The sequence below is a fragment of the Lissotriton helveticus genome, chromosome 7, assembly GCF_964261635.1.
Source record: "Lissotriton helveticus chromosome 7, aLisHel1.1, whole genome shotgun sequence".
NCBI lineage: Eukaryota > Metazoa > Chordata > Amphibia > Caudata > Salamandridae > Lissotriton > Lissotriton helveticus.
The window spans coordinates 821835452-821860833 of record NC_136068.1 but is presented as its reverse complement, the minus strand read 5'-3'; the positions used below and the strand labels follow the sequence as shown (position 1 = coordinate 821860833).

General features: G+C 43.6%; 1 protein-coding gene across 2 annotated transcripts in view; it reads left to right on the top strand.

Moving 5' to 3' along the window:
- Positions 1-25382, top strand: part of MYOT (myotilin) — a 673370-nt gene that overhangs the window by 147892 nt on the left and 500096 nt on the right. For both annotated transcript variants that reach the window (XM_078653296.1, XM_078653297.1), the window contains exon 5: positions 25075-25216. In XM_078653296.1, the coding sequence (XP_078509422.1) occupies positions 25075-25216 (142 nt within the window). The remainder of the gene's footprint in view (positions 1-25074; positions 25217-25382) is intronic.

Genomic DNA, 25382 nt, shown 5'->3' with positions numbered 1-25382 from the left:
CTGGTGTGAATAGTGTAACATTCGGATAAAAGTATTATTGCGCATGGCAAGACGATAGGATAATTCGTGAGGAGGCAGTTCACTAAATGTGTGCTCTACTGTAACATTAGAGGAAAAATGTACATGAGAAACAGTAGGAGGAAAATATATATGTAAAACATAACTTATGCCTGTAATCGTAAAACTCAGAAATAATAAAATTAAAAGGGTAAAAATGCATCGACTTCGAAGATTTTTCTGATAACGTATTCTCTTAGAGTTTCGACTAACTCTCTCACTATGTGGGTCTATCTCATACATGTCAGGAACCTGTCTAACCGTTTCACCCGAGAGGGACTTAGACAATTAAACTGGCTGACTTACTAGACCGTAATTTTTCTTAATACTCCTGCTGCGGAGTTTTCTCTAACAGGGGAAGTTTAGAGTCAGTATCTGGGCAGTCCTTGAGAACGGGGCAGTCTTTGAAAAAAGTCTTTGGACGGAGTCCATGAAATCGTTTCACGTGGCTGGAATGCAACCAGCCTTTGCGGCCCTCCACCTTGATCGCGGTCCTCGTGGTCATCAGCACGAGTTTTGGTTCTTTCCAGCGGGGCTCCAGCGGACTTGAACGATCAAAATTTCTAATCAGAACGAGGTCGCCTGGTATGACCTCGTGCGGTTTCACTTGGTTGTTGTCTGGAAAGGCAGCGGCGACCTGTGAACGACAAGAGAGTAGTGCAGACATCAAGGAAGCCAGGTAATCTGTCAGCATATTACTGTCAACATCAGTTATTTTACGTGGCCTAGGTGTACCCCACATGTTTGGGGGACGACCGAAAACTACCTCGTAAGGGGGCAGACCTGAACGGGAGTGAGCGACCATTCTCATGTAAAAAAGGGCGACTGGCAGTGCTACCATCCAATCTACGCCTTTCTCTGCGCATACCTTTGCAATGCGGATTTTCAGGGTCTGATTATGTCTCTCAACGAGACCAGCTGCTTCGGGATGTCGTACACAGTGGAACTTCCACTGGTACCCTAACAGAAGAGATACTTGTTTCATGAGTTCGGAAGAGAATGGCTGGCCGTTATCTGAATACACGACCCTAGGTAATCCATAGCGGGGGAAATACTCACGAACCAACTGCCTGGCAGTGGTCGCGGCAGTGTAATCTGAGACTGGATATGCTTCTGTCCATCTGGACAAAGCGCATACAACTACGAGGACATACTTGAAACCTCGACATCAATCCATCTGAATATAATCCATCTGGAGGACTTCAAAAGGGTGGTCAGGAGGATGGAATCCACCTTTTTCCACCGGAACACCTTTACCTGGATTGAACTGACAACAGATCATGCAGGTACGCACTTTCTGTTTGGCGGCTGCTCGTAAATGCTTGTTAAACCAGAGGTTCTGAATACTGTCTAACATGGCTTTTTCTCCTAAGTGTGCTGGGCTATGTGCGGTGTTAATAATGACTTGAACCATAGAGTCGGGGAGAAAACCATGTGGCTTTTCCCTTCGTCAACCATCCTTGATCTGTCTGGACCCCTCCTTGTTCAGACCATTTCTTGATTTCATCGGGAGTAGCATGTGACTGTATATCTAGTACGTCTTGTGTAGGGTCCTTAACTGTCATACAAGTCGTCTGAACTGGAATGTCTGTCTGTGTCGTGTTAACTGGAATGTCTGGAGTCTGAGCTGTAAGCTTGGCTGTTCGATCTGCCAGGTCGTTACCCTGGGAAATGATGTCAGTGACTTTCGTATGTGCCTTGCACTTCATGATAGCGATAGCTGTCGGTAAATGAATTGCATCTAACAGAGCTTGAATGAGGGGGCCATGCTGAATCTTGGTTCCATGAGAAGTCATGAAACCTCTCTCTTGCCAGAGTACTCCAAAGTCGTGTACGACTCCGAATGCATAACGTGAATCTGTGTATATGTTTACTTTCAGGTTCTTGGCTCGTATGCAGGCTTGGGTCAGAGCGACGAGCTCTGCTGCTTGGGCAGACAGGGTGTCAATACGATGTGTTTCTATAACTTCAGTTTCAGTAGTCACTGCATACGCGGCTACTAGTTCTCCTGTACTTGTTCTCATACATGAACCATCCACATAAAGTGTCAGGTCGGGATCAGGTAATGCAATGTCTGTCAAGTCTTGTCTTGGCTTTGTCATGGTGTTAACAACTTCCACACAGTCATGTGTGGCAGGATTTGAAGTAACTGAAGGTAACAGTGTAGCGGGATTTAAAATGTTGCAGCGTCTGATTTCTATGTGTGGCTGAAACAGTGTCAGTTCATATCCTGTTAAACGTGCAATTGTCAAGTGCTGAGTCTGTGTTCGGTTTAAAAGAACTTCCACGGAGTGTGGAACTTGTACTGTCAGGGAGTGTCCTAACACTATGGAATCACTCTGTCTGATAGCTAGTGCTGTGGCTGCAACTGACTTGAGGCACGCAGGCAGAGCCTGGGCCACCGGATCTAATGTGCTAGAGAAATAAGCACAGGGCTTGTATTGTCCTGCTTGATCTTGTGTGAGAACAGACAATGCAGTACCATCACGTTCAGTGACAAAAAGTGTAAAAGGCTTACTGTAGTTCGGTGTTGCTAGAACAGGCGCTTGGCATAAAGCTTTCTTTAACTCATTGAAAACAAGTGTATGTTCTTGGGTCCAAGGGAGGACAGTCAATGTGGCTGCCTCCTGTGTCGTTAACTGTACCAGTGGCTTGGCTAGATATGCGTACTGAGGAATCCATTGTCTGCAGTAAGAAGTGAGGCCGATAAAAGCTCGCACCTCCTTCTGAGTCTTGGGCTGTGGAAGATGTGCTATTAACTGGATACGGTCTGGTGTCAACTGCCTACCCCTCTTGGACAGTAAGTGTCCAAGGTAGACCACTTGCTGGACACAGAATTGCAGTTTCGAAGGGGACACCTTGTGCCCCATCTCGGCCAGGAAATACAAGACTGTAAGTGACGCACGTTCACAGTCACGTTCAGAACGGGCTGTGATCAATAGATCATCGACATACTGGAGCAGGGCAGTGTCAGTTGGCATGTGTATATTGTCTAGTTGTCTTTTAAGTGCTTGACTGTAAATGCTAGGACTTTCTGTGAAGCCTTGAGGAGCTCGTGTGAATTTATAGCTTCTTCCGTTTAAACAGAATCCGAAAAGAAATGAATGGGGACACTAAAGAATGCGTTCTTGAGATCAATAACAGTAAAGAACGTAGCTTCGGAATCAATGGCAGTCAATAGGGAAGAAATATCTGGAACCACTGGGTACTGGGGTGTGATACATTTATTAAGTTACAAAAACAATAAAGGAGTATCCACTCAAAAACAGAGAGAACGTGAAAATGCGTTCCTCTGGATAGGGGCTAAGGTGCTCTATTCAGCACCATGTGCCTCAGCCTGTTTTCGGATAATGCATATCCTTATAGAAGACCCCTCACTCACCAACCTAGTTGGTGACATGCTTCATCATCGGGGTCCCACCCCATAGGCCGAATGCCTATAGGGTGTGCTGCGACACCTGATTACAGTGGAGCTGGTTCGTTTTTTTCTTTTATATATACAGGGCGATCAAACAGGTGATTTAAAAAGGGCCAACACTACTCACTGCAAGTAATTTATTCTTGAGTGCTTGAACCCTTAATTAAAAACGTGTTGCACCTATGCCTAATTAGGTAGGCTTCGGTGGTATAATTAGTGTTTGATAAAAATAGCTAAGTGTGCTATGTGAGGTGTGATAAATACTATAAGTTTAAAAGGGTCTACATGTTTCAACCATCATTTTATTCATTGGTTTTCGTCAGGACCATGTGACTGAACTGGGTGGTCCACACACGCTAAGGTGCGTCCTGCCCTAGTCCAGATTAGAGTGCACAAATTGTGGACTCGTGTAAAATAAGTGCTTATTCTTTTGTTCAAAGAAAAAACCTGTAAAAACAGGGAAACAAAAAACAAACAGGACGGGGTCACATACAGGGGTAGACAATACATATATGTCACATTTAACATACACAGCCATACCATGTCAATAGTTGATGATAATCCTGAGTTTGGAACAGAGGGATTCATCTATTTTAGTTACATTGCTACAGTGCTATAACAGGACTGTGGCTGATCGCTACTCGAATAATGCCAAAGAAGTGGTGTCGACCTAGTTCTGGCATTTGGTGAATAGCTAGTGAAAAATAATCGGCGTGCTATGAGTGAGTGATCTCTACTTGTGATCACGAAGGGAACGGCTGCTGGAATATGTGGGCAGTCGTGACGTCGCTTTTGGTGAATTGCGACTAGTATTGTATTTTGCTTACGCTTCTTTGTGGTATTGCCGCTTCATGGGCACCTGCACTTCCAAGACGGCAAGAGTCCGTCTCCTTAAAATCGTTATGTAGAAAAGAGGAAGAAAAAGAAAAGTTTGCCCGGTTTTAGTTGTTCTGACCAATTGAACATGTGGCCTTGCCCGCGGGCTTTTCATTTCAGAAATACGAGGAACCTCTTGTTCCTTCATTAAAACGGTTGCGCATCACTTACTTGCTGCTTCTGTTCATCAGGCGGTAAACCTACTTGGTTCCGGCTGGTGGTGCCCCGAGGAGTAACCGGTGCTCACTGTGGCTGCCGGTAAAGTACCGTTTGGAGCGCTTCCTGGTTAGGCGTGGCCGTATCACGTGGGGTAGTCACGTGACTTTGCCATTGGCCAATCAGGGAGCTCCGGGGGCGGCGCTTTCGGTTGATGTCATCGGTATCTAGCAGACGCAGTCAGAGAGAGTCTCTTGTTTACGTTGCCATGGAGACCAATCGTATTTCATATGAAATCATTTTTTTGTCGTTTTTCGAAGGGCATTTCTTCATTACTAGGGCAAAATAGGGGTAACTTATAACGGATCTGCGAACAGAGTCAGAAGTCGACTTTATTAACTGTATAATTGTGAAGTCTACATTTTACTCGATGTTTTGAGCAAATTTCGATACATCATGATATTGTTTGTGGGTAGTGATTCATGCCAATACACTATTCCACGGGATATTATCATTCAAGCCAGACTTGTGGGTAGAGAACCTGTATACCCATCTTTGCTCCTTTTCGAAAAGTCGTTTAGTCAGATTTGTTCCTGGCTTGACTTGCTCAATGATGGTCCATTCCAAGTCATCTGGTGTATGGCCTTTTGCAAGAAAATGTTCAGTGAGTCTTGTGTTAGTCTTTTGGCACCTGATAGTGCTTCTATGTTCTCCTATCCGGAGTTTTATTTTCCGGCTCGTCATACCCACGTATCTTAGGTCACACGGGCATGTCAGCATATAGACAACATTCTCACTGTTGCAATTTGTATGACTCCTGATAGTCCAGGTTTTATTTGGTTCCAATTGCAGCGTTTTTGTATTCCTAGTGAAGGGGCAGACACTACAGGTACCACATCTGAAGTGGCCTGTCACTTTCGGTAAATCCCATAGAGTTGTTTGTGTCTCCCTTTCGGGGGTTGTCTTTATTGGTCTTGTGTTGACCACCCTGTCCTTTATACTCTGCGCCCTTTTGAAGCTGAACAATGGTTTTTCCCACTCTAGGTTGCCAGTATTTAGGATATTCCAGTGTTTCCTTATTATTCGGGAGACGTCATTGGAAATGGTGTTATAGGTAGTAACACATGTCAGGGGTATTTCTCCAGCTGTTTTGTTTGTAAGCTCTAAGAGACCGGAACGTGGTTGGTTCCGCGCACATTTTTGGCTCTTTTGGAGAATCTTTTTTGGATATCCCCGGTTCTGCAGGTTTTTGGTGAGATCCTCTGCCTGGTTCTTGTAATCAGCGAGTTCACTGCAGTTCCTACGAAGCCTCAAATATTGGCCATAGGGTAGGTTTTCACGCAAAGGTCTCGGGTGGAAGCCTTCGAAGCGTAGCAGGTTATTTTTTGCAGTTGGCTTGTGATGGGTCACAGTTGTTAGTTTACCTTCTGTTTTCGTGATTGTTATATCAAGAAACACAAGTGTATCTGGACTTTTTTCATAGGTGAAGCGTAGATGTTCATCGCAAGTATTTATCCAGTTAAAGAAGGAATTCAAAGAGTCCTCAGTGCCTTTCCATATGGTCAGCACATCGTCGATATACCTGCGCCATATTAGGATGTTTGAGCTATAGGGATTTGTTTGACCAAGGATGTACTTCTCCTCGAAATCGTAAACATACAATCCCGCTATGCTCGGAGCAAAAGAACTGCCCATGGATGTCCCACCCGTCTGTAAGAAGATCTGGCCTTCAAACTCAAAATAATTTCTTTTGAGAGCCAGTCTGGCACATTCCAAAACGAACTCTCTAGGGGTCCTCGACGTCCACTCTTCTTTTTCAAGGGCTCGACCTAGTACATCCAGTGTTGCGTCTTGGGGAATACTGGTGTACAGGGTTTCTATGTCGAAACTCACTAGTATAGTGTCATTCGCAACAGTAAGTTGATCCAGAATCTGAAGCATACTTTTTGTATCTTGAAGGTATGTGCTTGTTTTTTGTACCATTTTTTTGAAAAATACATCACAGAATTGTGAAAGGGGTTCCAATACCGACCCTATGCCAGACACGATAGGTCTGCCAGGTGGTGGTGTCTTGTTCTTATGTATCTTGGGGAGGGTGTAGAAATACGGAATCTTTCGTTCACTCCCACACAAGAAATCAGCCTCTTGTTTAGATATAAAGCCTTCCGACTCGCCATGTTCCACTAGCGATTTTATCTCGCTTTCCAGATCTTCTGTTGGATCCACTGGTAGTCTGCGGTAGCTGGTTTGATCTGCTAGTAGTCGGAGACATTCTTTTTGATAGGCTGTACGGTCTTGTACAACAATACCTCCGCCCTTGTCTGCAGGCTTTATCACAATATTGTCACAGTCTCTCAGGTTGTCAAGGGCACTTCTTTCTTCCCTGGTTAAATTCATAAAGGTTTTTTTCGGGTTAGTAGTCTCAATCTCATTAAAGACGGCCTGCTCAAATGTGGAAATTTCCACTGGAATCAAGTGTGGTGGTGGTAAGAACGTGGACTTAATCCTAAGTCCAGTTTCGTTCATGTCCAAGTTTTCTTCATTGTTAGTTTTTTTCTCAAAGAAGGCTTTCAATCGTAGTTTACGAAAGAAAGAAGACAGTTCACAGTGCAGCCTGAATTTATCAAGGTTGGCAGTGGGTACATACCCCAAGCCTTTGTTCAGCACTGAGTCTTCAGCCGTGCTCAATTGTCTGCTTGACAGGTTTGTTATTAAGTTTTCCGACTGCTTGGGCCTGCTTGTTGGGGGTTGTTCCTGTTCTTGTTCGCATTCGGATCTTCCGGTGCCCAATGTACTTGGCCCCCTTGATTCTGGGTTTTTCTTCTTCCCCGTCCTCTCCCGCCCCGGTATAAAAAAGGCGGTCTGTAGGCATTCGGTTGGAAAAAAGGTTGCTGGAACGGTGGTTGCCAGCCATACATTCCCATATTTTGTGGGTTGTAGTAGGGATCAATATACCCTTGCATCGGTACTGGGTTCATGGGTGGCCAGTTGCCTTGTCCTCTACCCCGTCCTCGCCCTCGTGGTTGTTTGGTGCTTCCGCCACTCGAGTTAACACTGGTGTTGGAGGTATTACTAGAAGCATTGCTGGAGGCGTCAGAATTATCATCTCCTTTTGACGGCGGTACATATTCAGGATCCGAGTATGGGTAAGCCTTTGTCATGGAGAATCTTTTTAACTCTTTCTGAAATTTTTGTACTTTCTGTTGTGACAGGTTCTCTTTATACTCTGTCATCTCCTTGTTTAGTTCGTCCAGCTTTTTTTTTAAACCCTGTGATGGTGGTTTTCATAGTTCCTTCCGCCAGTTGGATATCCACCTGAATTTTTTCAGAGAGTCTTATGGCTGTCTTTAGGATTAGGACTATCCAGTCATGCGTGCAATGCCACGCTATGGCTGCCCAGTCTTTCCGAAATGCTTCATCCTCAAGAAAAATACGTGGTGCGTTAGAAACCAACAACCCCTTGGGTGCCATGTTATTAGTTAAATATTGTTTGAGTATGGTTCCATGTAGGATGGTTCTGATTCTGTTTTTCTTCAGTTCCGTTAGGTTTTCCCAATCTTTTGTCGTGGAAATGCTTTGTGCTATGTTCACATCCGCGAACACTGATAGATCACTCATAATTTCATCAATTTCAGCCGAAGTGTATGACAGGCCCTGGTTCTCGGCCATGTTTACAATAGAGATTGCCTGTGTAGTGATATGGTATCTATTGTGTTAAACACTCTCGCAGCTGTGCGCTGCCTAAATCTTAAATAACAAAGCGAGAGAGTAAGGGATTTTACACTTTATCAATGTGAGTTGAGAACTCCTGGTCCCCAGAATTACTTACAAAAACAATAAAGGAGTATCCACTCAAAAACAGAGAGAACGTGAAAATGCGTTCCTCTGGATAGGGGCTAAGGTGCTCTATTCAGCACCATGTGCCTCAGCCTGTTTTCGGATAATGCATATCCTTATAGAAGACCCCTCACTCACCAACCTAGTTGGTGACATGCTTCATCATCGGGGTCCCACCCCATAGGCCGAATGCCTATAGGGTGTGCTGCGACACCTGATTACAGTGGAGCTGGTTCGTTTATTTCTTTTATATATACAGGGCGATCAAACAGGTGATTTAAAAAGGGCCAACACTACTCACTGCAAGTAATTTATTCTTGAGTGCTTGAACCCTTAATTAAAAACGTGTTGCACCTATGCCTAATTAGGTAGGCTTCGGTGGTATAATTAGTGTTTGATAAAAATAGCTAAGTGTGCTATGTGAGGTGTGATAAATACTATAAGTTTAAAAGGGTCTACATGTTTCAACCATCATTTTATTCATTGGTTTTCGTCAGGACCATGTGACTGAACTGGGTGGTCCACACACGCTAAGGTGCGTCCTGCCCTAGTCCAGATTAGAGTGCACAAATTGTGGACTCGTGTAAAATAAGTGCTTATTCTTTTGTTCAAAGAAAAAACCTGTAAAAACAGGGAAACAAAAAACAAACAGGACGGGGTCACATACAGGGGTAGACAATACATATATGTCACATTTAACATACACAGCCATACCATGTCAATAGTTGATGATAATCCTGAGTTTGGAACAGAGGGATTCATCTATTTTAGTTACATTGCTACAGTGCTATAACAGGACTGTGGCTGATCGCTACTCGAATAATGCCAAAGAAGTGGTGTCGACCTAGTTCTGGCATTTGGTGAATAGCTAGTGAAAAATAATCGGCGTGCTATGAGTGAGTGATCTCTACTTGTGATCACGAAGGGAACGGCTGCTGGAATATGTGGGCAGTCGTGACGTCGCTTTTGGTGAATTGCGACTAGTATTGTATTTTGCTTACGCTTCTTTGCGGTATTGCCGCTTCATGGGCACCTGCACTTCCAAGACGGCAAGAGTCCGTCTCCTTAAAATCGTTATGTAGAAAAGAGGAAGAAAAAGAAAAGTTTGCCCGGTTTTAGTTGTTCTGACCAATTGAACATGTGGCCTTGCCCGCGGGCTTTTCATTTCAGAAATACGAGGAACCTCTTGTTCCTTCATTAAAACGGTTGCGCATCACTTACTTGCTGCTTCTGTTCATCAGGCGGTAAACCTACTTGGTTCCGGCTGGTGGTGCCCCGAGGAGTAACCGGTGCTCACTGTGGCTGCCGGTAAAGTACCGTTTGGAGCGCTTCCTGGTTAGGCGTGGCCGTATCACGTGGGGTAGTCACGTGACTTTGCCATTGGCCAATCAGGGAGCTCCGGGGGCGGCGCTTTCGGTTGATGTCATCGGTATCTAGCAGACGCAGTCAGAGAGAGTCTCTTGTTTACGTTGCCATGGAGACCAATCGTATTTCATATGAAATCATTTTTTTGTCGTTTTTCGAAGGGCATTTCTTCATTACTAGGGCAAAATAGGGGTAACTTATAACGGATCTGCGAACAGAGTCAGAAGTCGACTTTATTAACTGTATAATTGTGAAGTCTACATTTTACTCGATGTTTTGAGCAAATTTCGATACATCATGATATTGTTTGTGGGTAGTGATTCATGCCAATACACTATTCCACGGGATATTATCATTCAAGCCAGACTTGTGGGTAGACAACCTGTATACCCATCTTTGCTCCTTTTCGAAAAGTCGTTTAGTCAGATTTGTTCCTGGCTTAACTTGCTCAATGATGGTCCATTCCAAGTCATCTGGTGTATGGCCTTTTGCAAGAAAATGTTCAGTGAGTCTTGTGTTAGTCTTTTGGCACCTGATAGTGCTTCTATGTTCTCCTATCCGGAGTTTTATTTTCCGGCTCGTCATACCCACGTATCTTAGGTCACACGGGCATGTCAGCATATAGACAACATTCTCACTGTTGCAATTTGTATGACTCCTGATAGTCCAGGTTTTATTTGGTTCCAATTGCAGCGTTTTTGTATTCCTAGTGAATTATATATGTATTGTCTACCCCTGTATGTGACCCCGTCCTGTTTGTTTTTTGTTTCCCTGTTTTTACAGGTTTTTTCTTTGAACAAAAGAATAAGCACTTATTTTACACGAGTCCACAATTTGTGCACTCTAATCTGGACTAGGGCAGGACGCACCTTAGCGTGTGTGGACCACCCAGTTCAGTCACATGGTCCTGACGAAAACCAATGAATAAAATGATGGTTGAAACATGTAGACCCTTTTAAACTTATAGTATTTATCACACCTCACATAGCACACTTAGCTATTTTTATCAAACACTAATTATACCACCGAAGCCTACCTAATTAGGCATAGGTGCAACACGTTTTTAATTAAGGGTTCAAGCACTCAAGAATAAATTACTTGCAGTGAGTAGTGTTGGCCCTTTTTAAATCACCTGTTTGATCGCCCTGTATATATAAAAGAAAAAAACGAACCAGCTCCACTGTAATCAGGTGTCGCAGCACACCCTATAGGCATTCGGCCTATGGGGTGGGACCCCGATGATGAAGCATGTCACCAACTAGGTTGGTGAGTGAGGGGTCTTCTATAAGGATATGCATTATCCGAAAACAGGCTGAGGCACATGGTGCTGAATAGAGCATCTTAGCCCCTATCCAGAGGAACGCATTTTCACGTTCTCTCTGTTTTTGAGTGGATACTCCTTTATTGTTTTTGTAAGTAATTCTGGGGACCAGGAGTTCTCAACTCACATTGATAAAGTGTAAAATCCCTTACTCTCTCGCTTTGTTATTTAAGATTTAGGCAGCGCACAGCTGCGAGAGTGTTTAACACAATAGATACCATATCACTACACAGGCAATCTCTATTGTAAACATGGCCGAGAACCAGGGCCTGTCATACACTTCGGCTGAAATTGATGAAATTATGAGTGATCTATCAGTGTTCGCGGATGTGAACATAGCACAAAGCATTTCCACGACAAAAGATTGGGAAAACCTAACGGAACTGAAGAAAAACAGAATCAGAACCATCCTACATGGAACCATACTCAAACAATATTTAACTAATAACATGGCACCCAAGGGGTTGTTGGTTTCTAACGCACCACGTATTTTTCTTGAGGATGAAGCATTTCGGAAAGACTGGGCAGCCATAGCGTGGCATTGCACGCATGACTGGATAGTCCTAATCCTAAAGACAGCCATAAGACTCTCTGAAAAAATTCAGGTGGATATCCAACTGGCGGAAGGAACTATGAAAACCACCATCACAGGGTTTAAAAAAAAAGCTGGACGAACTAAACAAGGAGATGACAGAGTATAAAGAGAACCTGTCACAACAGAAAGTACAAAAATTTCAGAAAGAGTTAAAAAGATTCTCCATGACAAAGGCTTACCCATACTCGGATCCTGAATATGTACCGCCGTCAAAAGGAGATGATAATTCTGACGCCTCCAGCAATGCTTCTAGTAATACCTCCAACACCAGTGTTAACTCGAGTGGCGGAAGCACCAAACAACCACGAGGGCGAGGACGGGGTAGAGGACAAGGCAACTGGCCACCCATGAACCCAGTACCGATGCAAGGGTATATTGATCCCTACTACAACCCACAAAATATGGGAATGTATGGCTGGCAACCACCGTTCCAGCAACCTTTTTTCCAACCGAATGCCTACAGACCGCCTTTTTTATACCGGGGCGGGAGAGGACGGGGAAGAAGAAAAACCCAGAATCAAGGGGGCCAAGTACATTGGGCACCGGAAGATCCGAATGCGAACAAGAACAGGAACAACCCCCAACAAGCAGGCCCAAGCAGTCGGAAAACTTAATAACAAACCTGTCAAGCAGACAATTGAGCACGGCTGAAGACTCAGTGCTGAACAAAGGCTTGGGGTATGTACCCACTGCCAACCTTGATAAATTCAGGCTGCACTGTGAACTGTCTTCTTTCTTTCGTAAACTACGATTGAAAGCCTTCTTTGAGAAAAAAACTAACAATGAAGAAAACTTGGACATGAACGAAACTGGACTTAGGATTAAGTCCACGTTCTTACCACCACCACACTTGATTCCAGTGGAAATTTCCACATTTGAGCAGGCCGTCTTTAATGAGATTGAGACTACTAACCCGAAAAAAACCTTTATGAATTTAACCAGGGAAGAAAGAAGTGCCCTTGACAACCTGAGAGACTGTGACAATATTGTGATAAAGCCTGCAGACAAGGGCGGAGGTATTGTTGTACAAGACCGTACAGCCTATCAAAAAGAATGTCTCCGACTACTAGCAGATCAAACCAGCTACCGCAGACTACCAGTGGATCCAACGGAAGATCTGGAAAGCGAGATAAAATCGCTAGTGGAACATGGCGAGTCGGAAGGCTTTATATCTAAACAAGAGGCTGATTTCTTGTGTGGGAGTGAACGAAAGATTCCGTATTTCTACACCCTCCCCAAGATACATAAGAACAAGACACCACCACCTGGCAGACCTATCGTGTCTGGCATAGGGTCGGTATTGGAACCCCTTTCACAATTCTGTGATGTATTTTTCAAAAAAATGGTACAAAAAACAAGCACATACCTTCAAGATACAAAAAGTCTGCTTCAGATTCTGGATCAACTTACTGTTGCGAATGACACTATACTAGTGAGTTTCGACATAGAAAGCCTGTACACCAGTATTCCCCAAGACGCAACACTGGATGTACTAGGTCGAGCCCTTGAAAAAGAAGAGTGGACGTCGAGGACCCCTAGAGAGTTCGTTTTGGAATGTGCCAGACTGGCTCTCAAAAGAAATTATTTTGAGTTTGAAGGCCAGATCTTCTTACAGACGGGTGGGACATCCATGGGCAGTTCTTTTGCTCCGAGCATAGCGGGATTGTATGTTTACGATTTCGAGGAGAAGTACATCCTTGGTCAAACAAATCCCTATAGCTCAAACATCCTAATATGGCGCAGGTATATCGACGATGTGCTGACCATATGGAAAGGCACTGAGGACTCTTTGAATTCCTTCTTTAACTGGATAAATACTTGCGATGAACATCTACGCTTCACCTATGAAAAAAGTCCAGATACACTTGTGTTTCTTGATATAACAATCACGAAAACAGAAGGTAAACTAACAACTGTGACCCATCACAAGCCAACTGCAAAAAATAACCTGCTACGCTTCGAAAGCTTCCACCCGAGACCTTTGCGTGAAAACCTACCCTATGGCCAATATTTGAGGCTTCGTAGGAACTGCAGTGAACTCGCTGATTACAAGAACCAGGCAGAGGATCTCACCAAAAAACTGCAGAACCGGGGATATCCAAAAAAGATTCTCCAAAAGAGCCAAAAACGTGCGCGGAACCAACCACGTTCCGGTCTCTTAGAGCTTACAAACAAAACAGCTGGAGAAATACCCCTGACATGTGTTACTACCTATAACACCATTTCCAATGACGTCTCCCGAATAATAAGGAAACACTGGAATATCCTAAATACTGGCAACCTAGAGTGGGAAAAACCATTGTTCAGCTTCAAAAGGGCGCAGAGTATAAAGGACAGGGTGGTCAACACAAGACCAATAAAGACAACCCCCGAAAGGGAGACACAAACAACTCTATGGGATTTACCGAAAGTGACAGGCCACTTCAGATGTGGTACCTGTAGTGTCTGCCCCTTCACTAGGAATACAAAAACGCTGCAATTGGAACCAAATAAAACCTGGACTATCAGGAGTCATACAAATTGCAACAGTGAGAATGTTGTCTATATGCTGACATGCCCGTGTGACCTAAGATACGTGGGTATGACGAGCCGGAAAATAAAACTCCGGATAGGAGAACATAGAAGCACTATCAGGTGCCAAAAGACTAACACAAGACTCACTGAACATTTTCTTGCAAAAGGCCATACACCAGATGACTTGGAATGGACCATCATTGAGCAAGTCAAGCCAGGAACAAATCTGACTAAACGACTTTTCGAAAAGGAGCAAAGATGGGTATACAGGTTGTCTACCCACAAGTCTGGCTTGAATGATAATATCCCGTGGAATAGTGTATTGGCATGAATCACTACCCACAAACAATATCATGATGTATCGAAATTTGCTCAAAACATCGAGTAAAATGTAGACTTCACAATTATACAGTTAATAAAGTCGACTTCTGACTCTGTTCGCAGATCCGTTATAAGTTACCCCTATTTTGCCCTAGTAATGAAGAAATGCCCTTCGAAAAACGACAAAAAAATGATTTCATATGAAATACGATTGGTCTCCATGGCAACGTAAACAAGAGACTCTCTCTGACTGCGTCTGCTAGATACCGATGACATCAACCGAAAGCGCCGCCCCCGGAGCTCCCTGATTGGCCAATGGCAAAGTCACGTGACTACCCCACGTGATACGGCCACGCCTAACCAGGAAGCGCTCCAAACGGTACTTTACCGGCAGCCACAGTGAGCACCGGTTACTCCTCGGGGCACCACCAGCCGGAACCAAGTAGGTTTACCGCCTGATGAACAGAAGCAGCAAGTAAGTGATGCTCAACCGTTTTAATGAAGGAACAAGAGGTTCCTCGTATTTCTGAAATGAAAAGCCCGCGGGCAAGGCCACATGTTCAATTGGTCAGAACAACTAAAACCGGGCAAACTTTTCTTTTTCTTCCTCTTTTCTACATAACGATTTTAAGGAGACGGACTCTTGCCGTCTTGGAAGTGCAGGTGCCCATGAAGCGGCAATACCGCAAAGAAGCATAAGCAAAATACAATACTAGTCGCAATTCACCAAAAGCGACGTCACGACTGCCCACATATTCCAGCAGCCGTCCACTTCGTGATCACAAGTAGAGATCACTCACTCATAGCACGCCGATTATTTTTCACTAGCTATTCACCAAATGCCAGAACTAGGTCGACACAACTTCTTTGGCATTATTCGAGTAGCGATCAGCCACAGTCCTGTTATAGCACTGTAGCAATGTAACTAAAATAGATGAATCCCTCTGTTCCAAACTCAGGATTATCATCAACTATTGACATGGTATGGCTGTGTATGTTAAATGTGACATATATGTATTGTCTACCCCTGTATGTGACCCCGTCCTGTTTGTTTTTTGTTTCCCTGTTTTTACAGGTTTTTTCTTTGAACAAAAGAATAAGCACTTATTTTACACGAGTCCACAATTTGTGCACTCTAATCTGGACTAGGGCAGGACGCACCTTAGCGTGTGTGGACCACCCAGTTCAGTCACATGGTCCTGACGAAAACCAATGAATAAAATGATGGTTGAAACATGTAGACCCTTTTAAACTTATAGTATTTATCACACCTCACATAGCACACTTAGCTATTTTTATCAAACACTAATTATACCACCGAAGCCTACCTAATTAGGCATAGGTGCAACACGTTTTTAATTAAGGGTTCAAGCACTCAAGAATAAATTACTTGCAGTGAGTAGTGTTGGCCCTTTTTAAATCACCTGTTTGATCGCCCTGTATATATAAAAGAAAAAAACGAACCAGCTCCACTGTAATCAGGTGTCGCAGCACACCCTATAGGCATTCGGCCTATGGGGTGGGACCCCGATGATGAAGCATGTCACCAACTAGGTTGGTGAGTGAGGGGTCTTCTATAAGGATATGCATTATCCGAAAACAGGCTGAGGCACATGGTGCTGAATAGAGCACCTTAGCCCCTATCCAGAGGAACGCATTTTCACGTTCTCTCTGTTTTTGAGTGGATACTCCTTTATTGTTTTTGTAAGTAATTCTGGGGACCAGGAGTTCTCAACTCACATTGATAAAGTGTAAAATCCCTTACTCTCTCGCTTTGTTATTTAACATTTATTAAGTTCTCGAAGGTCAATCACTAATCGATAAACTGGAGGTGCATTGGGATCAGTACGTTTTAGAATCGGAATGATAGGAGAATTACATACATTGGAGTCAGTTTCTACAACTACTCCTTGAGCGATGAGCTCGTCAATAATTTTAGATAAGGCTGCTACAGCCTCAGGTGGCAATTTGTACTGTCGGATTCGTGGTAATACCACACCTTGCTTCAGAGTGACACGATAGGGTGTAATGTGCATACAACCTACATCAGTTGGACCTTGCGCCCATAAATGCTGAGGTACATTCAATAATCTTGGATCAAAATCACGTAATACATAATGACCTTTGAAATCACGTAAAACAATCTCACTCCTTCTGGGGAGCAACAAATGATTGCTCCTAATTCTTTCAGTGTTTTGATACCTAGTAAATTTTCTGGACAAGATTTCGTAAGTAACAAGTCTGTAGTTCGGGACAATGGACCAACTTCTAGGGAAACTGGTTTCGATATTTCATTAACAATAGGCTTTCCTGAAAATCCAAGGGAAACATTTCTAGAGCCTGAGAGTGGAGCCCCTGGAACCTCGTCATGACTGATGGTAGTCCTACTTGCCCCTGTATCAATCAGAAACTTTCTGTCTTTCCCTAATACTTGACTGTGTACATTGGGACCCTCTTGATCTACAGGAATCTCGATGAGAGGCAAGCCAACCTCCCTCTCTAGGCTGTTTCATGAATACTGCTGATATTCTGGATATTCCGACTGTGCATACTGGTACATCTGTTGTGTAACGTGTTGTGTGGCAGCTATAGGCTGCGGTACTGTAACTGTCTGTTGTGCGTTCTGCGGTGGTTGCGTATTCTGCGAAACTTGTTCTTGTCTAGGAGGACGTGGTCTCTCTTTCATCTTACCAGTAGCTATGTTGTGTTTCAGAACTGCACATTCGTTTATATAATGACCTGGCTGTTTACAATAATTGCATGTCCCTTTAACGGGAGCTGTAGAATGACTAGTTTGATTCGGATCCCTCTTCTGACTGTCTTGTGGAACAGACTGTGCAACCAGTACTTTCATTTTCGTGTCTTTCATACGTCTCCTTTCATGTTCCTGCTCCTCCCTGATTCTGTTCTGGTGATACTGGAGCATCTGGAGCATTTCTGACGGAGTATTAGCTTGCCAGGTACTTTCGACTTTCAGTACTCGATTTTTAACTTGTGGTAAAGAATTCTCAACTAGTTTGGTAACAAAAAGATGTGGATACGACTCACTACTTGTTTTCAGACCGCTATTAATAACGAAACATTTCTCAAATCTAGAATAAAAATCACTAGTGTCTTCGTCTTGTTTCTGTTTACAGGCTGAGATGGCATCCCAGTCTTCCTTTTTCGTGGCTAGTAATCTTGGCAAGACTTGTATTAGCAACTCGGGCAATGCTTTGGCTTTTTCCCCAAGACCAGTACCTGGAACTCGTGTGTTATCTTCAGTCTCTAATGCGGTCCAATCTATCTTTTTCTCTCCCACCTTCCATTCTTTTTCTTTAAGTTTTTCATATATGCCCGCAGGCAACAGGACCTTTAACATTTTAATGATATCGGGATACGTGTATTCTCCCATACGGAGCATATCTTTTAATTCACGGTGGAACCCTGCTGGATCTTTATCGTGACAGGGTATTAACTTTTTCATTTCTAGAAGCTCTATTTTCGTGATAGGGGTGTAAACAAATACTCGTTCGAGCTCACCCCCCTGTCCCTTAACTGGATGTACTTCTCGCAACGGATTCTGTCTGTCTATGTAGAATGATTCTCTTACTGGGGGTGGAACAGGAACAAAATGTGGATTCAGGAACGTTCTGTATTTGTGGCGCTGTTCCAAAATGACACTAATTAAATCAGTACCTAGACCTTTCCATCTGTTTAGGAGTAACTTGTTCAGTACATCATACAAAGGACCTGGATCAGAATGTTGATCCTCATACAATGTAATGAGGTGGTGGATCATATACATACCCACCAGTCGCTGCTCGGCTGGGGGCAGCTTCAGAAACGTTTGGGCCACTATTTCGTCTGGAAACGTGGCAGAATCACTAGTCCATCGGACTGCCGATCGGACTAGTTCTTGTTCATGCATGGTACTAAGCTCACTATAACCTATTCGTAGTTTCAGAATCTTATCGGTGGCCTGGAATACTTGTTCAAGAGAACACTGTTCTGGTACGGGAGGAGGAAAAACTTTCTTGTAATCTAGACGTGAATGTCTGTCAGAAAATCTAGTTCTACCTACATACGCTATTCTGTCGGGATTCTCGCTGTCTACCTCTTCACTTGAAGAGTCATTCTCTTTCTCGGTTGCTCTTATTGCTTTCTCCTTCTGGTGTATACTTATAATTTCCTTACGAATTTTCCTGTACATACTTTCTATACTACCTTGTGTCTTATGTTTTCCCTCGGCTATATTGTCACTCCATCTTGTCAGGGCTTTCATCTCATCTTTGTCTTTATCAGGATAATCCTGTTCTCTTATTAAACAGTTAATCATAAATTGCAGAATCATACTTTGAATCTCGACCTTTCTGTGTGCCATAGCTTCGTGAATACTTTCTGAATTCTCCCCTGTACGGATAAAATGATATATTCTGTCTAGATGTTCCTTCATATCAGGCAGGGTGGCCAAAACGTTGGCAACTCGTCTTAAACGTACTGAATACAATATCATGTGATCTTCACCTGGTACGGAATCATATATGCAATCAGTAAGGTGTCGCTTGAGGTCTGCGTATGTAGTCACCTTTGGCGTGTGCTGTAACGCTGCGTCTCTCAGCGTCATTCGTTTTACTTGAGGCGGGGTGGTAGGAGCACCTCCCCCCGCTCCTCCTGAACTAGAATCGTCAGTTAATACTGAATGTGCTGGTAAAGTGACTGGCAAAACACGTGGTGTGGACTGGTCCGGGGGTACTGGCACATGGACAGGGTTCCCGGGACCAGTGACTGGAGGAACAGGAATTACATTATTAACCGGGTGCTGAGGTTGAGCAGGCGGAATAGAATTTGCATATTCTGGGACTGTATCATCCAAATAGGATGAAAGAAAAATTTCAGCTGCAGTCGGTTTATGACGTAGCTTAGTCGGGACCAATGGTGGCGGTAAATTACAGGGTACTTCCGGGGTTGCCTTCGGCAAGCCCTCAGCAAGAAGAGGATACATACCTTTAATAAGGGCATTTCTCTGTCTGTCTGACTGTTCTGCTCTAACTCGTTCACCTTCTTCTAGAAGTTCCCTTTCTTGGGCTTTTTCTGAGGATTCCCTACTTAATTCTGCTTTTCTGAATTCTTTTTCGGATTTTTTATGAGATTCTTTACGCCATAATTCTATGGCATCTTTCTGGGATTGTCTGGCTTTCTTTTTCCATAATGCTTCTACTCGCATGATGCACTCGGCATCCCATGTACCTGATACAGGCCATCTATATTTCTCTTCAAGATTCTTTGTATAATCCACCCATAAGTCTAGATATAATATGGCATCTAAGCCATGCTTGTGATACATAAAATGTCCAGGACTGTCCCTGGGAGGGACAGGAACTGATTCTTCAAGTAACCCTTTTCTGGTTTTTATCTGACGCAACTTTGAAAACAGAGGCATATTTGAGTCTTACTCGAACTTAGACTTAAACACAATACACGATAATCACAGTAATGAAATGGCAAACAAATCACTCATACCACGACATAGAAATACATTAATAACAGTTCAAACAGAATACTACCTGATACACTAAAAACATAACACTTGAATTTCTCGAGAACGAACTTACTAGAATTACTGGATGCACTGCTAAAACAGTACAGAACATACCGGTCTCATAAAGAGACACGTCATACCGTATCCACCTAGATGGACACGTCGGACTGGATCTGCGTACCCAAACCCATCGGACCAGGGACAAACTAATGAACCTGTCTAGATACTTTCCCCGCAACGGTACTCACCGGGAAGCAGAAACTGAAGGCCTCGGACTGGACTGGACTGCTACGACGTCTGGTTACTACTACGCATGCGCTTCGAACTTCGGGCTTCGGAAACAGGTGGGCCTCCGGATACCTCGGACCTTGCTCTCTCGGCTTGGGCTCTGGTCGGGACGAACCGCATTCCTCACCGCCTCGTCTGGATGCCGGACCGCAGTCTCCGTCTCCTACGTGGGCCTGAGGGAGACTTGATAAAGCAGAAATATCTGCACGTGCACGGTAGAGTTCCGTCACGGCTGTAGAAGGGTCAGGGCCCAGGGGGCCTGCGTTACATCTCCGGCGCGTGGGGAAGGGGCTCGTCCCTATTCGGGCGCCATTATGTGGTAAATAAATAATTAATTACCGGTACTATTTTTCTATGCATTAACTAAAACAGATAGCTCAATAAATAAGAGGCAGGATCCGGGGTATCTGAGTTGAACAGGCTTTAATCAGGCACAAGGGAAGGGGCAGGATCGGAACAGCCTGAAATAGAATGGCATGGAATGGCAGCTGCAACGTTTCATTAACAGTACATAGTATATATAGGAAAACATTACAATTACATTGCATACAGTAGGTGTAACAAGTGACAAACGTAAGATAAGAACACATGGGCGTAAAAAGAAGGCGTGCACAGGGCGTGCACGAAGACATGTGATGAGAACGTCACAGAAGTGTCATAAATGGGTGGATACATAGAGGGGGCTACCTGGGCAGCTGGAACCTTTAACCTAGTGGTGCGCGCAAACGGACCATGACGTGTATCTGGGGAGAGCTGGGGGCTCTGACTTCTGCACTAGAAGAGGAGACTAAAGTCTGCGATGTCAGGACGACATGTACCTATAGCATATCTGGTATCTTGTGTTTGGAGTACATGTTGATAGAATCTAAAAGTCATCAGAGTAAAGGCTACTGGACACTAAGGCTGAGGCATGCATATATTCTTCATGTATTGCGTGTGCTATGAATCTTCTATGGATATTAATACAGTAATTCTCTTACATGGAGACAGGAAGACTAGACTATAGCTGAAGATGTTTATGCGGTTCGTTAGCTTAGGAATGAGAAGACGGAGAGCTGAACTGATAACTGTAGGCATAACATATTCTTGGCAGGCAGGCAGACAGAGCCAGGCCGGGCACCGCGCTGCGCGGCAGGAAGTAAGCGAAGGGTCAGGGATGTAGGTGGGGGCTGCATCGCTCCTCAGAGTGGGTTCAGGAGACTGGAGCTTGAATCCAGCGTTCAGGCCCTTTGAGGCCTAGAAACGGGGACAATTTGATGAATTAACGTGCATAATGTAAAACGTTGGCAACATAGGCCTAGAAGCCTAATTCACGTTGCTTTCACAGGGACTGGATAGCTAACATACTAACGTTGGACACAACTATAATTGCGTCTTTATTCGGTCATGGGGGGATATATGCATATTAATCATGCACATATTACATAGGATGGGGAACACGTAGGCACACATGACAAGGCAAAATTCAATATTCCTCAGACTAAAAAATCAACTGGCGTGTCGGAGGTTCAAAGAACTTCAAAAGGGGCTTAAGACCCCGCAGTCCATCCATACACCCACATTTTTTACCACTTCCTTTGGGTTAGGAGCCTTACCCAGTGCCCTCTGCCGCCATTGCTCGCTCCACAAGCTCGCGTTCTTCCCGACCAGCAAAACCTCGGTTTTGTTAGCATTCGATTGCAAGCAGTTGGTAGCCATCTATTCCGCTATGGCCGCCAGCCCATCTCTAAACCTGGAGGCATTAGGAGAGGAACTTTCAGCCAAGGTCACCACAAGCTGCGTGTCGTTCGCATACGAGACCATAGTAAGGTCCAACTGCCTGGCGACCGCTGCCAGAGGCTGAACATACAGATTAAATAACGAGGGACACAACGCCGAGCCCTGGGCACCCCCTGGTTGATGGAATGGGCCTGAGAAAGAAACGGGGGGCAGACACTCGGAAAGATCTTTCAGTCAGAAAAGATCTGAACCATTCCAGAGCCAAACCAGTCACCCCCGCCACCTCTAGCTGCTGTAGCAGGATACCATGCAAAACTGTGTCAAAGGCAGCACTAAGATCCAGCAGGATCAGTGCCGCCATCTGACCGGAATCGAGAATGGTCCGCAGATATTCAGTCATGGCTAGAAGAGCCGTCTCAGTACTGTGGCCCGGGCGGAAATTCTTTGCGATGGATCCAAGATGTTGTTGGAGTTCAAAAACAGTGTAAGTGCATTATTAACATGTGCCTCTGCTATCTTGGCCACCCAGGGGGGAAGCAAAATAGGTCTGAAGTTTTTCAAGCTTGACCGGGTCCAAAGATGGTTTCTTGAGAATGGGGGATACCCATGCCTGTTCCAACAGTTGCTGTGGAGAAGGAGGAATTGACTATTTGGTATAGTGGGGCCAGGAGAAGGAAGAGTGACTCGCTAAACTGCGCCGGCTTCAAAGGATCAGACGGAGAACCAGATTTAATTTTCTCACTCAACCGAGTGAGCTCATCCTGTGAGATGCAAGGATTGGCTGCCAGAGTCGGCCATGGCCCGACACTAGGAGACGAGTGGTAAAAGGAATGGTCGCTTGTGGAAAAGACTTATAGATAGCACGGACTTTCTCCACAAAAAAGGTGGCTAGATCCTCACACTGCTGTGCAGATGAAATAACAGGCGCAGTGGCTTTCCTAGTCCTGAGATCTTTAAGGATCTTAAAGATACATTTGGCCGGATTAGGACTAATCTTGATTTCATTTGCATAGTAATCTGCATGAATTTTTCGGATAGTTCTATGATAATGTTTAATCTCAGCGAGGTAGCATACTTTTTTCTTGTGATCATAATCCTTTCTCCACTCGCGTTCTGCTCTTTTACAAGCCTACAATTGGTCTATGATCTCTTTTAGGTTCTTGTTGTTTAAGGTTTGAACCTTTCTGTAAGCCACCTACCCCCCAACCTTTTCAAGTTTAAACAATATTTTGATTGGAGTGGAAGCTTCCCTCACATGCACATTCAGTGGCAGTTCTCAGGAATTTGTTTATCATGACCATAAAGAAACTGGACGCATATAACCCCAACCATACAGGTGTTGGGGTTTGCCATGAGGGGTGGATGCCCTTCAGATGATGATTGATTTTCCTCAGCTTCACATCCCCAGATGAGTCTATCTGTATTTATATTATCATACACCTTGTCAATTTGCTCACTATTATGGTAAATAGTTTGTAACAGCGACATCCTTTAAAATCATAGCTCATGTACGGTGATAACTGTGTAGGGTAAACTCTTGCCTTCTCATTTTACTTGATCTCATGTTGGCTTTTAATATAGTTGATCATAGTGAACTATTCTCCATCCTGGAACATCGCATGTGGTTTCACAGCAAAGTCCTAAGTTAGTTTTTCTCATTTCTAATCATGCATTCTCGGGGGTTAAAACTAGAAGTCACTCTTCAGAAAGTACTCATAATTTGTGTGTTTTACATCAGAAATCTATATCAGTGCCCACCATATTCAATCTGTATCTTTAACCTTTGAGTTCTCTTTTTATGGGACCAGGAGTTTTCCTAGGCCAATATGTGGATGCCACTAAAACATATTTAAAAACACCCTCCGTAAATGACGTCATCACCTTAGGCACTGCCCTCACCAAATTTTAATTTTAGAAGACTGCCACCTTCCTACTGCCCAGCCCCCTGAAAATATCATTATTTATCTTGACAACAAAATAAAAGAAAACATTTGACAGATTACTTCTTTAGCTCCTTCATTAAAATGTCTTAGCTTCACTTTAGACTCCTTTCGTTCCATGGCTCCTCACAATAATAAAAAATGCAAAACCAGTACATTTCACCTTCACTGCCTCTAAAGAATTCTTCTTATGTTACCTGTCCAATTAAGGATAGTTTCTTATAAATTGTTTATCTCAAGATTGGATTTTGATAATGCCATTCTAGCCAGGGTGCTTCACACATTGCTCAACCCACTTACGGCTGTCTTACACTCCACAACCATACTCTTGTTGACAACTTACTTTGGCTGCCAGTTGATGCACACATTAAATCTAAAATTGCAATTGAGTATCTTGCCTCCCAAGTCTGCACCTTCATAAGCCTTCTTAATTGGCTAGTCTACCCTGTATCTGTCTGTGGACAAAGAGGACTAAGACACCGGGACTTTGAAGGGTCTAAATTCAGAAGCACCCCCGCACAACAACAGTTTGTTTCTGGAGCAGCAATTACATTTTGTACTCTCTTTCAGCAACTGAGGGCCAAACCTTTGTCACTTAAAACTCAGATGTTCCTGGTTTAGCAAACTTAGGAATGGTTTTCCCTTTAATTGTGTCTAACTACTAATGTTCTCCTTTCCTGTCTATGCATTAGCAGTAATCTGAATTTTTCATTGTTCTTATGTTCAGCGCCTATTGCATTCTTAGTTCTGGAGTGCTATCTAAAACTGTTAACTAAATAAATACATTTTACAGAAATTTTATCAGTCCATTTATTTGCAGTGGACGTTTTTCTTTTTATTTAACTGTACACACTATGTTCATATATGTAGTTGTAATGTTCCATTCAGTAAAATGCTAAACGATTTGTGAGAGTAGTTGCTGCACAGTGATGGCCCTTGATTGGTTGTTTTTAACTTGTGAACTGGTACAGCATTTAAAAGAAATTGTTACACACAAAATATTAACATTTACACTCTTAACTTACTTCCCAAAACAACATATTTGATTGTAAAGTGTGTGCTTTGCAGCAGAAGTACAAATTGCCTACCACGTTATTGTTTTTGATGAGATTTTTGTATAGTCACCATAAACTGTTTTTCCCGCAGTGTCTCCAAGACATAGGTACATCAAAAGGTCATTTGGTGGTCTTTGAATGTCGCATCCGTGCAAAATCCCCCTTTCAAGTCAATTGGTACAGAGAGCATCATCCGATCATCGATTCTGCAGACTTCCGAATACTACGAAAAAGTATGTCATGTTTTTTGTTTATATTGCTTATATATATATTTTTTTAACTTGAATTCTTTATTACTTTTTTCAAAATCAGACAACTAATGGTCATTTATCAAATGCCTTCATATAAACATAAATTGCTGATGATTCATAAAAACACAAGAAAAAATATTTCAAGTAT